Source organism: Panulirus ornatus, chromosome 53 (assembly GCF_036320965.1).
Source record: "Panulirus ornatus isolate Po-2019 chromosome 53, ASM3632096v1, whole genome shotgun sequence".
NCBI classification, from domain to species: domain Eukaryota; kingdom Metazoa; phylum Arthropoda; class Malacostraca; order Decapoda; family Palinuridae; genus Panulirus; species Panulirus ornatus.
This window is the reverse complement of record NC_092276.1, coordinates 6,077,963-6,091,113: the sequence shown is the minus strand read 5'-3', so window position 1 is coordinate 6,091,113 and position 13,151 is coordinate 6,077,963. Positions and strand designations below refer to the sequence as shown.

At 37.5% G+C, this 13,151-nt stretch overlaps 1 protein-coding gene across 7 annotated transcripts in view; it reads left to right on the top strand.

Annotated features, from left to right (window-relative positions):
• Window positions 1–13,151, top strand: part of Dhc64C (dynein heavy chain, cytoplasmic) — a 335,090-nt gene that overhangs the window by 53,505 nt on the left and 268,434 nt on the right. For all 7 annotated transcript variants that reach the window (XM_071692492.1, XM_071692491.1, XM_071692489.1 and 4 more), the window contains exons 11-12: window positions 4,125–4,241; window positions 12,199–12,387. In XM_071692492.1, the coding sequence (XP_071548593.1) occupies window positions 4,125–4,241; window positions 12,199–12,387 (306 nt within the window). The remainder of the gene's footprint in view (window positions 1–4,124; window positions 4,242–12,198; window positions 12,388–13,151) is intronic.

Sequence of the window (13,151 nt, the reverse complement as noted above, 5' to 3'; positions counted from 1 at the left end):
AGAGATTATAGCTAGAGATTTGATGGTGTAGTTAGCTAGAGGTCTGATGCTATAGAGAAGCATCCTGGGACAGTTGGATTTCATAGTTGGTGTTTTACAGAGGGAACTTTAGATTTAGAATTGTGAATTGAAGAAATGATTAGAGAAAGAGTCAGGTAGAGGAACAGTGTCAATGAAAATGGTTTAGGTCCCAGTCATTTGATGGCAGTCAAGTGGGCCTTGGAAATCATCCAGCCCTTGACTGTTGGTGCTGTTCTGACTTGAAGAATTATGTAATAGTTGTGTAGCAATGAATTTTCATCCTGATAAAGGAAGGGAAGACAGGAACAGAGAATAAGGAGTTGGGTGAGTTAAGGGGTCTCAAGTGTTGTGTTTGAGATAGTGTAAGATTGTGGATTTTATACTTGGAAGGGGAACATGATGAACGCCTCAGTGCTGGGTCGCTTCACCTCCATCATTATCCCTCCTGAAACCCAGGTTTTATCACCTCTCTGGTTGTTGTTTGCTTACTATATTGTAAGAGCAGTTTATCATAAACATTTGTTTTGTAATTGCCATGATTCATTTACCCCTCTCCCTCTCTCTCTATCTCTATCTCTATTTTGGGAATCATGGATTTGAATATTGTTATGCATTGGAAATAGTGCTGGATTTGATCCAATAAAAAGTGCAAAGAAGAATGTTTTAAAGGAAAATGAAATTTGACAAGTAAACTGCTATCTGATTTGCTAGCATTCTGTCCACAAACATACAATCTCTCCTTGACGCGCACACACAACCTTTCACAACACTGAACTCACACAATTCATTCTTCGTAGCTCTAGATTATCCTGTGGTGAGCATCACATGCACCCTGTCCTTTTGGGAAAACGTTAGGAGCAATAGGCAGAAGCAGTAGGTAGGAACATTAGGTAAAAGTAGTTGGTAGGAACTTTTGGCAGGAGCATTAGATAGAAGTAGCAGGTTGGAACATTATATAGATACATTAGGCTGAAGGAGTTAGTAGAACAGTAGGTATGAGCCCCTGGAAACATTGTGCTAAAGTTGCCCTCTGCCAGTGACCTGTTAAGGGTGAGGCACAAAAGGCTAAAAAGTGGCAAGGAAATTTCACCAATTATGGAGATTTGCATTGACCACTCCCTTGAGGAAGTTCAGAGAGAACAGGCATCAGAGACATAGATAGATTTATTAGGAATCAATATTTAGAAAGCTTATAAGATGGCTAAAAAAATGTCATCTAAATAACTTTGATTATATAAAGTTCCACTGCTAAGATCTCACCAGTCATGTTTGAGAATTCAAGCAGTTCAGAAGTTATCCTGTTATCCTTTTAGTAGCATCTTGCCATGATTCATGTTACTTCTGTCAGTGATGGTAATAAAAGATTGGTGTCACCAGTTTTTAAGGTTTCAGGTCTGCATCTTAAAGGATGGTGATTTGTTGACAAAGGGAAAAAATGAGAAAAGAAAGGAAATAGTAAGACATTAAACCCATTGATTCCAAAACTTCAACTGTGTAGACATTACAGGGTTTAAAGTTCATAGAGAATGATTTGTTAAGTAGATACACAATGCTTGTTTCAAGTGTTTGATTTAAAACTACTGTTCTACAAAATCAAAGCCCCTAATGAAATTTGGGCACAGCAGTCATTATTACTTGATGATCATGGGAGTCAAGTATTAAAAAGAACAATGTTCCTCAGCCAACATAAGACTTTACTATGTGAGGAGGACCTTTTCATTGAAAGGGATTAAGATTATTTTTTAATGGACCAGTTTATATTAGAAGTCCACGCAGTGTTCATCCCTTCAGATGTGATTGAAAGAACTGTGGTTATGAAATGTGAGTTGGTGTTCCTTTATTAATGTATTTCATCCTTATGGGTCATTGAAGCAGAAATTCATTGTGGCTGACTTGTCAAATACAGAGAACAGTTTGGGGTTTGACATTTATTTTTGAAATATTACCATTCCACCAGTCTCATATTGCTCTTGTTGATTTTTGGTCTGTTCCTGAGTCACCGAACTGGATGATAGGGAGTTTGGTATTAGAACCACTGAGAAAGGAATTGATCATTGCTTCTTATGAATTTTGCTACTAATTGATGAACTGGTTTAAGGCAGTGATTTTGGGGTCATGGTCACTTTGTTGGTGCTGGATTTTGTTTGTGTGATTGTCTGAGCACTTTGATATGGACAGGTTAAAGAAGCTACAACAAAGCTCATATCTGTCAAAGCACAAACAAATTGCTTGAACTAAAAAATTTTTATCAAATATATTGATTTAAAGTTCTTTGGAAGTTTGCATTAAATAAAAGCAGGCTGTGATTATTTGAATTGATATTGTTGAATGCAAGAGTTTTGGAGAGAGAGGCAAGTATGCAGTCTGTTGTGGTTGAGAGGGCTTTGGAAGTGTGTCAGTTGTTGTTCACTGATAATACAGCGCTGGTTGCTGATTTGAGTGAGAAACTACAGAGGTTGGTGACTGAGTTTGGTAAAGTGTGTGAAAAGAGAAAGTTGAGAGTAAATGTGAATAAGAGCAAGGTTAGTAGGTTCAGTAGGGTTGAGGGACAAGTTAATTGGGAGGTAAGTTTGAATGGAGAAAAACTGGAGGAAGTAAAGTGTTTTAGATATTTGGGAGTGGACTTCGCAGCAGATAGAACCTTGGAAATGGAAGTGAGTCACAGGTTGGGGGAGTGGCAAAGGTTATGGGAGCATTGAAGAATGTGTGGAAGGCAAGATCGTTATCTCGGAGAGCAGAACTGGGTATGTCTGAAGAAATGATAGTTCCAACAATGTTATATAGTTGCAAGGTATGGGCCATAGATACGGTTGTGTGGAGGAGGGTGGGTGTGTTGGATATGAAATGTTTGAGGACAATATGTGGTGTAAGGTGGTTTGATCGAGTAAGTAATGAAAGGATAAGAGAGATGTGTGGTTATAAAGAGAGTGTGGTTGAGAGAGCAGAAGAGGATGTGTTGAAATGGCTAGGACACATGGAGAGAATGAGTGAGGGAAGATTGACAAAGAGGATATATGTGTCAGAGGTGGAGGAAACAAGAAGTGAGAGACCAAATTGGAGGTGGAAGGATGAAGTGAAAAAGATTTTGAGCATCGGGGCCTGAACACACAGGAGGGTTAAGGGCACAGAAGGACTAGAGTGAATTGGAATGATGTGGTATACAGGGGTTGATGTACTGTCAGTGTATTGAACCAGGTCATGTGAAGTGTCTGGGGTAATCCATGGAAAGTTTTGTGGGGCCTGGATGTGGAAAGGGAGTTGTGGTTTTGGTGCATTACACATGACAGCTAAAGACTAAGTTCGAACAACTGTGAAATTTTTTGTCTATTTCTAGTGCTACCTCGCTGGAGGGGGGCAGAATGCTATTTCATTTGTGGCAGGGTGGCAACAAGAATGGATGAAGGTAGCAAGTATGAATATGTTAATGTGTATATATGTATATGTCTGTATGTATTTGTATGTATACAATGAAATGTACATGTATGTATATATGCATGTATGTGGGTGGTTGGGCCATTCTTCGTCTGTTTCCTTGCGCTACCTTGCTGATGCGGGAAACAGGGATTAAGTATAATAGAAAAAATTAAAAAATATATTGGCTAAACCAACTTTAAAAAAATCTAATTTTTTATCACTAAGCATTTATTTATTGTACTTGATCACTGTTTCCCACATCAGTGAGGTAGCACCAGGAAACAGATGAAGAAAGACTGTCCACTCATAGATATACATATATTCATACACGCTCATACACGTACATATGCATACATATACATATCAACATATACACATATACATAAATGAATATACATACACATACACAGCCATGTACATATATACACATGTACATATTCATACTCGCTTGCTTTCATCCATTCCGAGCGCCATCCTACCACACAGGAAACAGCATGCCACCCCCATGTCAATATCAATAGAATCTTCACAATTTAGGTTATGATAGTTTTAATGAAGTAATTGGTTTAGGGTGGATGTGCTTGCGTCACTTTTGTTGACTGTTTGTGTGTGAACTAAAGGAAGGTTTTAGTTTGCACTGTATTTGTTATATATGTAGCATAGTTATGAATTTGATGTGTATTTTTCAGGTGAATCTAGCGTATGAAAATGTAAAAGAAGTTGATGGTTTAGATATCAGCAAAGAGGGCACCGAAATGTGGGAGGCAGCTCTAAAGCGATATGATGAGCGAATTGATCGTGTGGAGGTAAGTTTTGGATTTCAACTGTACATTTTATGTTATGGCTTATTTTCAAAGGCTAATTTGAGGTAGATGAAGTAAGGGAGGTTTTGTACATATTATATTACCTTTATTCTTTATTTCATACCTATATCCACATCCTACCTTGGTAAGATAGTGTCAGGAATAGAGCAGTGGGCCTCAGAGGAAAATTCCTTGTAGCTTCCTTCTCTGCTCCTTCTTTTGGAAAGTAATGATAAAGGAGGGAAAGATTTCCATTTCCTGCTCTTGCCTCTCTCAGTCACCTCCCACAACATGCTGGGTTACATAGGTAGCATTCTCCCCATGTCCTGGAATAATGATAATGATGATAATAATTGTAGATTATTATCACTGTTGATTGATAGAGATTCCTTGAGGAGGTTTTATGAATATATGTTGTGTGAAGAAGGCTATTAGAAGCAGTGAGAAGTTTTCATCAAGAGTTTAAGGTGTGTATGTGAGTAGGTAGAGAGGAAGATGAGTGGTTCCAAGGATATGTGATGTCATCATGGTTGTTTGATAAGTTTGTGGATGGGATAGTGAATGAGGTAAATGCATGGGTTTTGGAGAGAGGGTTGAGTATGTAGTCTGCAGGAGGCGAGATAGTGAAGAGAAGAGGAGAAATAGGTAGTGGGTTAAGTATGTAGTCTGAGATAGTTCAAAAGAGAGGAGAGATAGGTGGTATATTTGAGGAAAGAAACCTGAATGTTCTGGCTGTGAGTGAAACAAAGTTCAAGGATAAAGAGGAAAAATGGTTTGGAAATGTTTTCGAAGTAGTCAGGGGTTGGTGAGAAGCCAAGAGCTAAGGAAGAAGTAGCACTACTCCTTAAGCAGGAGTCGTGGGAGTGTGTCATAGAATGTTGGGGAGTAAATTCTTGACTTGGGTAAAACTGAAAGTGGATGGCTATAGGTGGGTGATTATCAGTCTTTATACACATGGTCATGGAAGAAAGATTATGATAAGCAAGTATGTTTGTGTGTTCTTTAGGAGAATGAATTTCATGAGAATGAATCAGGAGTTCTTTGTAAATGGGGGCTGGATTGGTATGATAAGAGTGAGTCTTTTTTGATATGCACCATAGTTGGCTGCTGTGGGTTTTGTGATTCACTGTGTTGAGAAGGAGTGCTATATTTCACACCACATATTGTCCTCAAACATCTCATTTCCAGCACATCCACCCTCCTGCGCACAACTCTATCCATAGCCCATGCCTCGCAACCATACAACATTGTTGGAACCACTATTCCTTCAAACATACTTGGCTTGCGCAAAAGATGCTTGTGGCATGAGAAGCGTTGAGTGGTTGATTAGAAAGGGTAGTGAGTGGTGGGATGAAGAAGTAAGATTATTAGTGAAAGAGAAGAGAGAGGCATTTGGACGATTTTTGCAGGAAAAAATGCAAATGAAGTGGGAGATGTATAAAAGAAAGAGGCAGGAGGTCAAGAGAAAGGTGCAAGAGGTGAAAAAGAGGGCAAATGAGAGTTGGGGTGAGAGAGTATCATTAAATTTTAGGGAGAATAAAAAGATGTTCTGGAAGGAGGTAAATAAAGTGCGTAAGACAAGGAGCAAATGGGAACCTCAGTGAAGGGGGCTAATGGAGAGGTGATAACAAGTAGTGGTGATGTGAGGAGATGGAGTGAGTATTTTGAAGGTTGTTGTGTTTGATGATAGAGTGGCAGATGTAGGGTGTCTTAGTCGAGGTAAGTGTGCAAAGTGAGAGGGTTAGGGAAAATGATTTGGTAAACAGAGAAGAGGTAGTAAAAGCTTTGCGGAAGATGGAAGCCGGCAAGGCAGCAGGTTTGGATGATATTGCAGTGGAATTTATTAAAAAAGTTTTTCTCCATTCAAACTTACCTCCCAATTGACTTGACCCTCAACCCTACTGTACCTAATAACCTTGCTCTTATTCACATTTACTCTTAACTTTCTTCTTTCACACACTTTTCTATACTCAGCCACCAACTTCTGCAGTTTCACAGAACCACTCACTGTAGTGCCCTGACTTCTGTCTTCTGAAGTTCATTTCCCAATATGTGTTACTGTACATATTGTAGGGGTTTGTGTTATTTCGCATTATTGTAATCTCCTGTTTTGGTTTTTGTTTCAACCCTGCTCTTTAACATCATCATTTACCATAAAGCCATACTTCATGTTACAAGATTCACTTTTTTCAGTTGGTGTATCATATATAATATTCCAATATCCATGCTAGTATGTGTGAAAATAAGGTCTGTCAGTGATGGTAAATCAATTCTTCTCATCCTTGTGTGTTCATTATGTGTTGGAATTGGAAATTTTCCTGTAACCACTTAAAACCCTGTGTCTCCTTGACTCCCAGTCACCATGGGAATCCAAACCTCTCCAGTCTTTCACTTTATAATTGAAATTTCCCATTATCTGTCCTTTACTTACCATCTCTGAGAAGTGCATGATTTATTGTTCATGTACTATCCTGAGTGTTATTTTAACATTATCATTGTATGCTTGTTTTTTCTCTTTATGTCAAAGGCTCTTGCTTTTGACAGAAAGCCTCACTGATGGGCAGACTTTGAATAAAACAAAATGGGCTGAGGACATTGATAACAATGAAAAAAGAAATGTTTTTGAGGTTGAAAGCTTGCTTTATATGAAGGGAGATTTCATATCTCTTAGGAAAGACTAAAGAAGGTTGAGATTGCCATACCATAGTGGTGGTAGGACAAACAGACATCACTAGAGCTTGCCTTTAAGTTAACAAAGGCCACTCTTTCATCATATGGTGTAATATCTTATTGACTATGGTAGACTGAGGTAATGCGAACATGAAGCGGTTAAGAATTTAGAGGAGAATTTTGATTTTATTTCTTTTTAACTTAAATAGAATGATTGTGTGTCATATAGAATGTTCTCTTATTTCCTTGAATAATTAGATTTTTCATTCATGATGGACTGTTTCTGCATAGTTATGTTTGAAATCTGTGGAAGAGAATATCTTTTAATTTTACCATATAATGTACAATTTTGGATTTATTACTGTTGTACATTAAAGTGTCGCTTTTTTTATCTTTCACTACAACATTCTAATGATTTCTTTATCATGCAGACTCGCATCACAGCTCGTTTGAGAGATCAGTTGGGCACAGCAAAGAATGCCAATGAAATGTTACGCACATATTTTCTCGTTTTCAATGCATTGTTTGTGCGCCCTCACATTCGAGGTGCCATCAGAGAATATCAGACACAGCTTATTCAGCGAGTGAAGGAATGACATTGAGAGCTTGCATGAAAAGTTCAAGGTAAGTGTTTCTGTTTTTGAAGTCTGAAAATGCTTAAGCTAGGATGTATATAAGATTTTGAGATGTGGTTTCGGTGCATTACATGTGATAGCTCATGTATAGATTTGAGCAGATGTGGCCTTTCTTCATCTGTTCCTGGTGTTACCTCGCTAACATGGGAAACAATGATCAAGTATGAAAAGAAAGGTTAGTATTATTTGTTATTTACTTATTTTTTTTATCATACTTGATCACCATTTCCTGCGTCAGCAAGGTAGCACCAGGAAACAGATGAAGAAAGAATGGCCCATCCACTTATTTATTTTATTTATTTTGCTTTGTTGCTGTCTCCCGCGTTTGCGAGGTAGCGCAAGGAAACAGACGAAAGAAATGGCCCAAACCACCCCCATACACAATATATATACATACACGTCCACACATGCAAATATACATACCTATACATCTCAACGTATACATATATAGACATACACAGACATATACATACCTATACATCTCAACGTATACATATATAGACATACACAGACATATACATACCTATACATCTCAACGTATACATATATAGACATACACAGACATATACATACCTATACATCTCAACGTATACATATATAGACATACACAGACATATACATACCTATACATCTCAACGTATACATATATAGACATACACAGACATATACATACCTATACATCTCAACGTATACATATATAGACATACACAGACATATACATACCTATACATCTCAACGTATACATATATAGACATACACAGACATATACATACCTATACATCTCAACGTATACATATATAGACATACACAGACATATACATACCTATACATCTCAACGTATACATATATAGACATACACAGACATATACATACCTATACATCTCAACGTATACATATATAGACATACACAGACATATACATACCTATACATCTCAACGTATACATATATAGACATACACAGACATATACATACCTATACATCTCAACGTATACATATATAGACATACACAGACATATACATACCTATACATCTCAACGTATACATATATAGACATACACAGACATATACATACCTATACATCTCAACGTATACATATATAGACATACACAGACATATACATACCTATACATCTCAACGTATACATATATAGACATACACAGACATATACATACCTATACATCTCAACGTATACATATATAGACATACACAGACATATACATACCTATACATCTCAACGTATACATATATAGACATACACAGACATATACATACCTATACATCTCAACGTATACATATATAGACATACACAGACATATACATACCTATACATCTCAACGTATACATATATAGACATACACAGACATATACATACCTATACATCTCAACGTATACATATATAGACATACACAGACATATACATACCTATACATCTCAACGTATACATATATAGACATACACAGACATATACATACCTATACATCTCAACGTATACATATATAGACATACACAGACATATACATACCTATACATCTCAACGTATACATATATAGACATACACAGACATATACATACCTATACATCTCAACGTATACATATATAGACATACACAGACATATACATACCTATACATCTCAACGTATACATATATAGACATACACAGACATATACATACCTATACATCTCAACGTATACATATATAGACATACACAGACATATACATACCTATACATCTCAACGTATACATATATAGACATACACAGACATATACATACCTATACATCTCAACGTATACATATATAGACATACACAGACATATACATACCTATACATCTCAACGTATACATATATAGACATACACAGACATATACATACCTATACATCTCAACGTATACATATATAGACATACACAGACATATACAGAGATTCACTTTACATATTCATACTTGCATGCCTTCATTCATTCCTAGCAGTACCCTGCCCCACAGGAAACTGCATCACTACCCCCTGCTTCATTGAGGTAGCACCAGGAAACAGATGAAGAAAGAATGGCCCATCCACTTATTTATTTTATTTATTTTGCTTTGTTGCTGTCTCCCGCGTTTGCGAGGTAGCGCAAGGAAACAGACGAAAGAAATGGCCCAAACCACCCCCATACACAATATATATACATACACGTCCACACAGCACATATACATACCTATACATCTCAACGTATACATATATAGACATACACAGACATATACATACCTATACATCTCAACGTATACATATATAGACATACACAGACATATACATACCTATACATCTCAACGTATACATATATAGACATACACAGACATATACATACCTATACATCTCAACGTATACATATATAGACATACACAGACATATACATACCTATACATCTCAACGTATACATATATAGACATACACAGACATATACATACCTATACATCTCAACGTATACATATATAGACATACACAGACATATACATACCTATACATCTCAACGTATACATATATAGACATACACAGACATATACAGAGATTCACTTGTACATATTCATACTTGCATGCCTTCATTCATTCCTAGCAGTACCCTGCCCCACAGGAAACTGCATCACTACCCCCTGCTTCATTGAGGTAGCACCAGGAAAACAGACATGAAAGGCCACATTCATTCACACTCAGTCTCTAGTTGTCATGTGTAATGCACTGAAACCATAGCTTCCTATCCATATCCGGCCCCCACAGACCTTTCCATGGTATATCCCAGACATTTCACATGCCCGAATTCAGTCCATTGACAGCACGTTCACCCCGGTACACCACATTGTTCCAATTCACTCTATTCCTTGCACGTCTCTCACCCTCCTGAATGTTCAGGCCCTGATTGCTCAAAATCTTTTTCACTCCATCCCTCCACCTCCAAATTAGTCTCCTGCTTCTCCTTGTTCTTTCCACCTCTAACACATACATTCTCTTTGTCAATCTTACCTTACTCATTCTCTCCATATATTCAAACCATTTCAACACACCCTCTTCTGCTCTCTCAACCACACTCTTTTATTTCCACACATCTCTCTTACCCTTTCATTACTTACTCAATCAAACCACCTCACACCACATATTGTCCTCAAACATTTCATTTCCGACACATCCACCCTTCTCCAACTCTGTCCGATAGCACATGCCTTGCAACCATATAATATTGTTAGAACTACTATTCCTTCAAACATACCCGTTTTAGTCTCCAAGTTAACGTTCCCTCCTTCCACACATTCTTCATCAATCCCAGAACCTTCACCCCCTCCCCAACCCTGTGACTCACTTCTGCTTCCATGGTTCCATTCACTGCTAAGTCCACTCCCAGATATCCAAAACATTTCACTTCCTCCAGCTTCTCTCCATTCAAACTTATTTCTCAATTTACTTGTCCCTCAACCCTACTGAACCTAATGACCTTGTTGTTATTCACATTTACTCTCAATTTTCTCCTTTCACACACTTTTCTATACTCAGCCACCAACTTCTGCAGTTTCACAGAACCACTCACTGTAGTGCCCTGACTTCTGTCTTCTGAAGTTCATTTCCCAATATGTGTTACTGTACATATTGTAGGGGTTTGTGTTATTTCGCATTATTGTATCTCCTGTTTTGGTTTTGTTTCAACCCTGCTCTTTTAACATCATCATTTACCATAAAGCCATACTTCAGTGTTACATGATCACTTTTCCAGTTGGTGTATCATATATAATATTCTCAATATCCATGCTAGTATGTGTGAAAATAAGGTCTGTCAGTGATGGTATATCAATTCTTCTCATCCTTGTGTGTTCATTATGTGTTGGAATTGGAAATTTTCCTGTAACCACTTAAAACCCTGTGTCTCCTTGACTCCCAGTCACCATGGGAATCCAAACCTCTCCAGTCTTTCACTTTATAATTGAAATTTCCCATTATCTGTCCTTTACTTACCATCTCTGAGAAGTGCATGATTTATTGCTTCATGTACTATCCTGAGTGTTATTTTAACATTATCATTGTATGCTTGTTTTTTCTCTTTATGTCAAAGGCTCTTGCTTTTGACAGAAAGCCTCACTGATGGGCAGACTTTGAATAAAACAAAATGGGCTGAGGACATTGATAACAATGAAAAAAGAAATGTTTTTGAGGTTGAAAGCTTGCTTTATATGAAGGGAGATTTCATATCTCTTAGGAAAGACTAAAGAAGGTTGAGATTGCCATACCATAGTGGTGTAGGGACAAACAGACATCACTAGAGCTTGCCTTTAAGTTAACAAAGGCCACTCTTTCATCATATGGTGTAATATCTTATTGACTATGGTAGACTGAGGTAATGGCGAACATGAAGCGGTTAAGAATTTAGAGGAGAATTTTGATTTTATTTCTTTTTTAACTTAAATAGAATGATTGTGTGTCATATAGAATGTTCTCTTATTTTCCTTGAATAATTAGATTTTTCATTCATGATGGACTGTTTCAGCATAGTTATGTTTGAAATCTGTGGGAAGAGAATATCTTTTAATTTTACCATATAATGTACAATTTTGGATTTTATTACTGTTGTACATTAAAGTGTCTGCTTTTTTTATCTTTCACTACACATTCTAATGATTTCTTTATCATGCAGACTCGCATCACAGCTCGTTTGAGAGATCAGTTGGGCACAGCAAAGAATGCCAATGAAATGTTCCGCATATTTTCTCGTTTCAATGCATTGTTTGTGCGCCCTCACATTCGAGGTGCCATCAGAGAATATCAGACACAGCTTATTCAGCGAGTGAAGGATGACATTGAGAGCTTGCATGAAAAGTTCAAGGTAAGTGTTTCTGTTTTTGAAGTCTGAAAATGCTTAAGCTAGGATGTATATAAGATTTTGAGATGTGGTTTCGGTGCATTACATGTGATAGCTCATGTATAGATTTGAGCAGATGTGGCCTTTCTTAATGTTTCCTAGAGAAAATGAGTGAGGAAAGGTTGACAAAGAGGATATATGTGTCAGAGGTGGAGGGAACAAGGAGAAGTGGAGGACCAAATTGGAGGTGGAAGGATGGAGTGAAAGAGATTTTGAGCAATCAGGGCCTGAACATACAGGAGGGTGAGAGGCGTGCAAGGAATAGAGTGAATTGGAACAATGTGGTATACTTGGGTCGACGTGCTGTCAATGGACTGAACTGGGGCATATGAAGCATCTGGGGTAAACCATGGAAAGTTCTATGGTGCCTGGATGTGGAGAGGGAGCTGTGGTTTTGATGCATTACACATGACAGCTGGAGACTAAGTGTGAATGAATGTGGCCTTTCTTGTCTGTTTTCTTGGCACTACCTAGCTATAGCAGGGGATAGTGATGCTGTTTCCTGTGGGACGGTGTGATGATAGGAATAGATGAAGGCAAGCAACTATGTATATGTGTGTGTATGTGTATGTATATGTTGATATGTGTATGTATGTATATGTGTATATATAGGCATATATGTATTTATTTTTATTTTTATATTATACTTTGTTACTGTCTCCTGCGTTAGCGAGGTAGCACAAGGAAACAGATGAAAGAATGGCCCAACCCATCCACATACACATGTT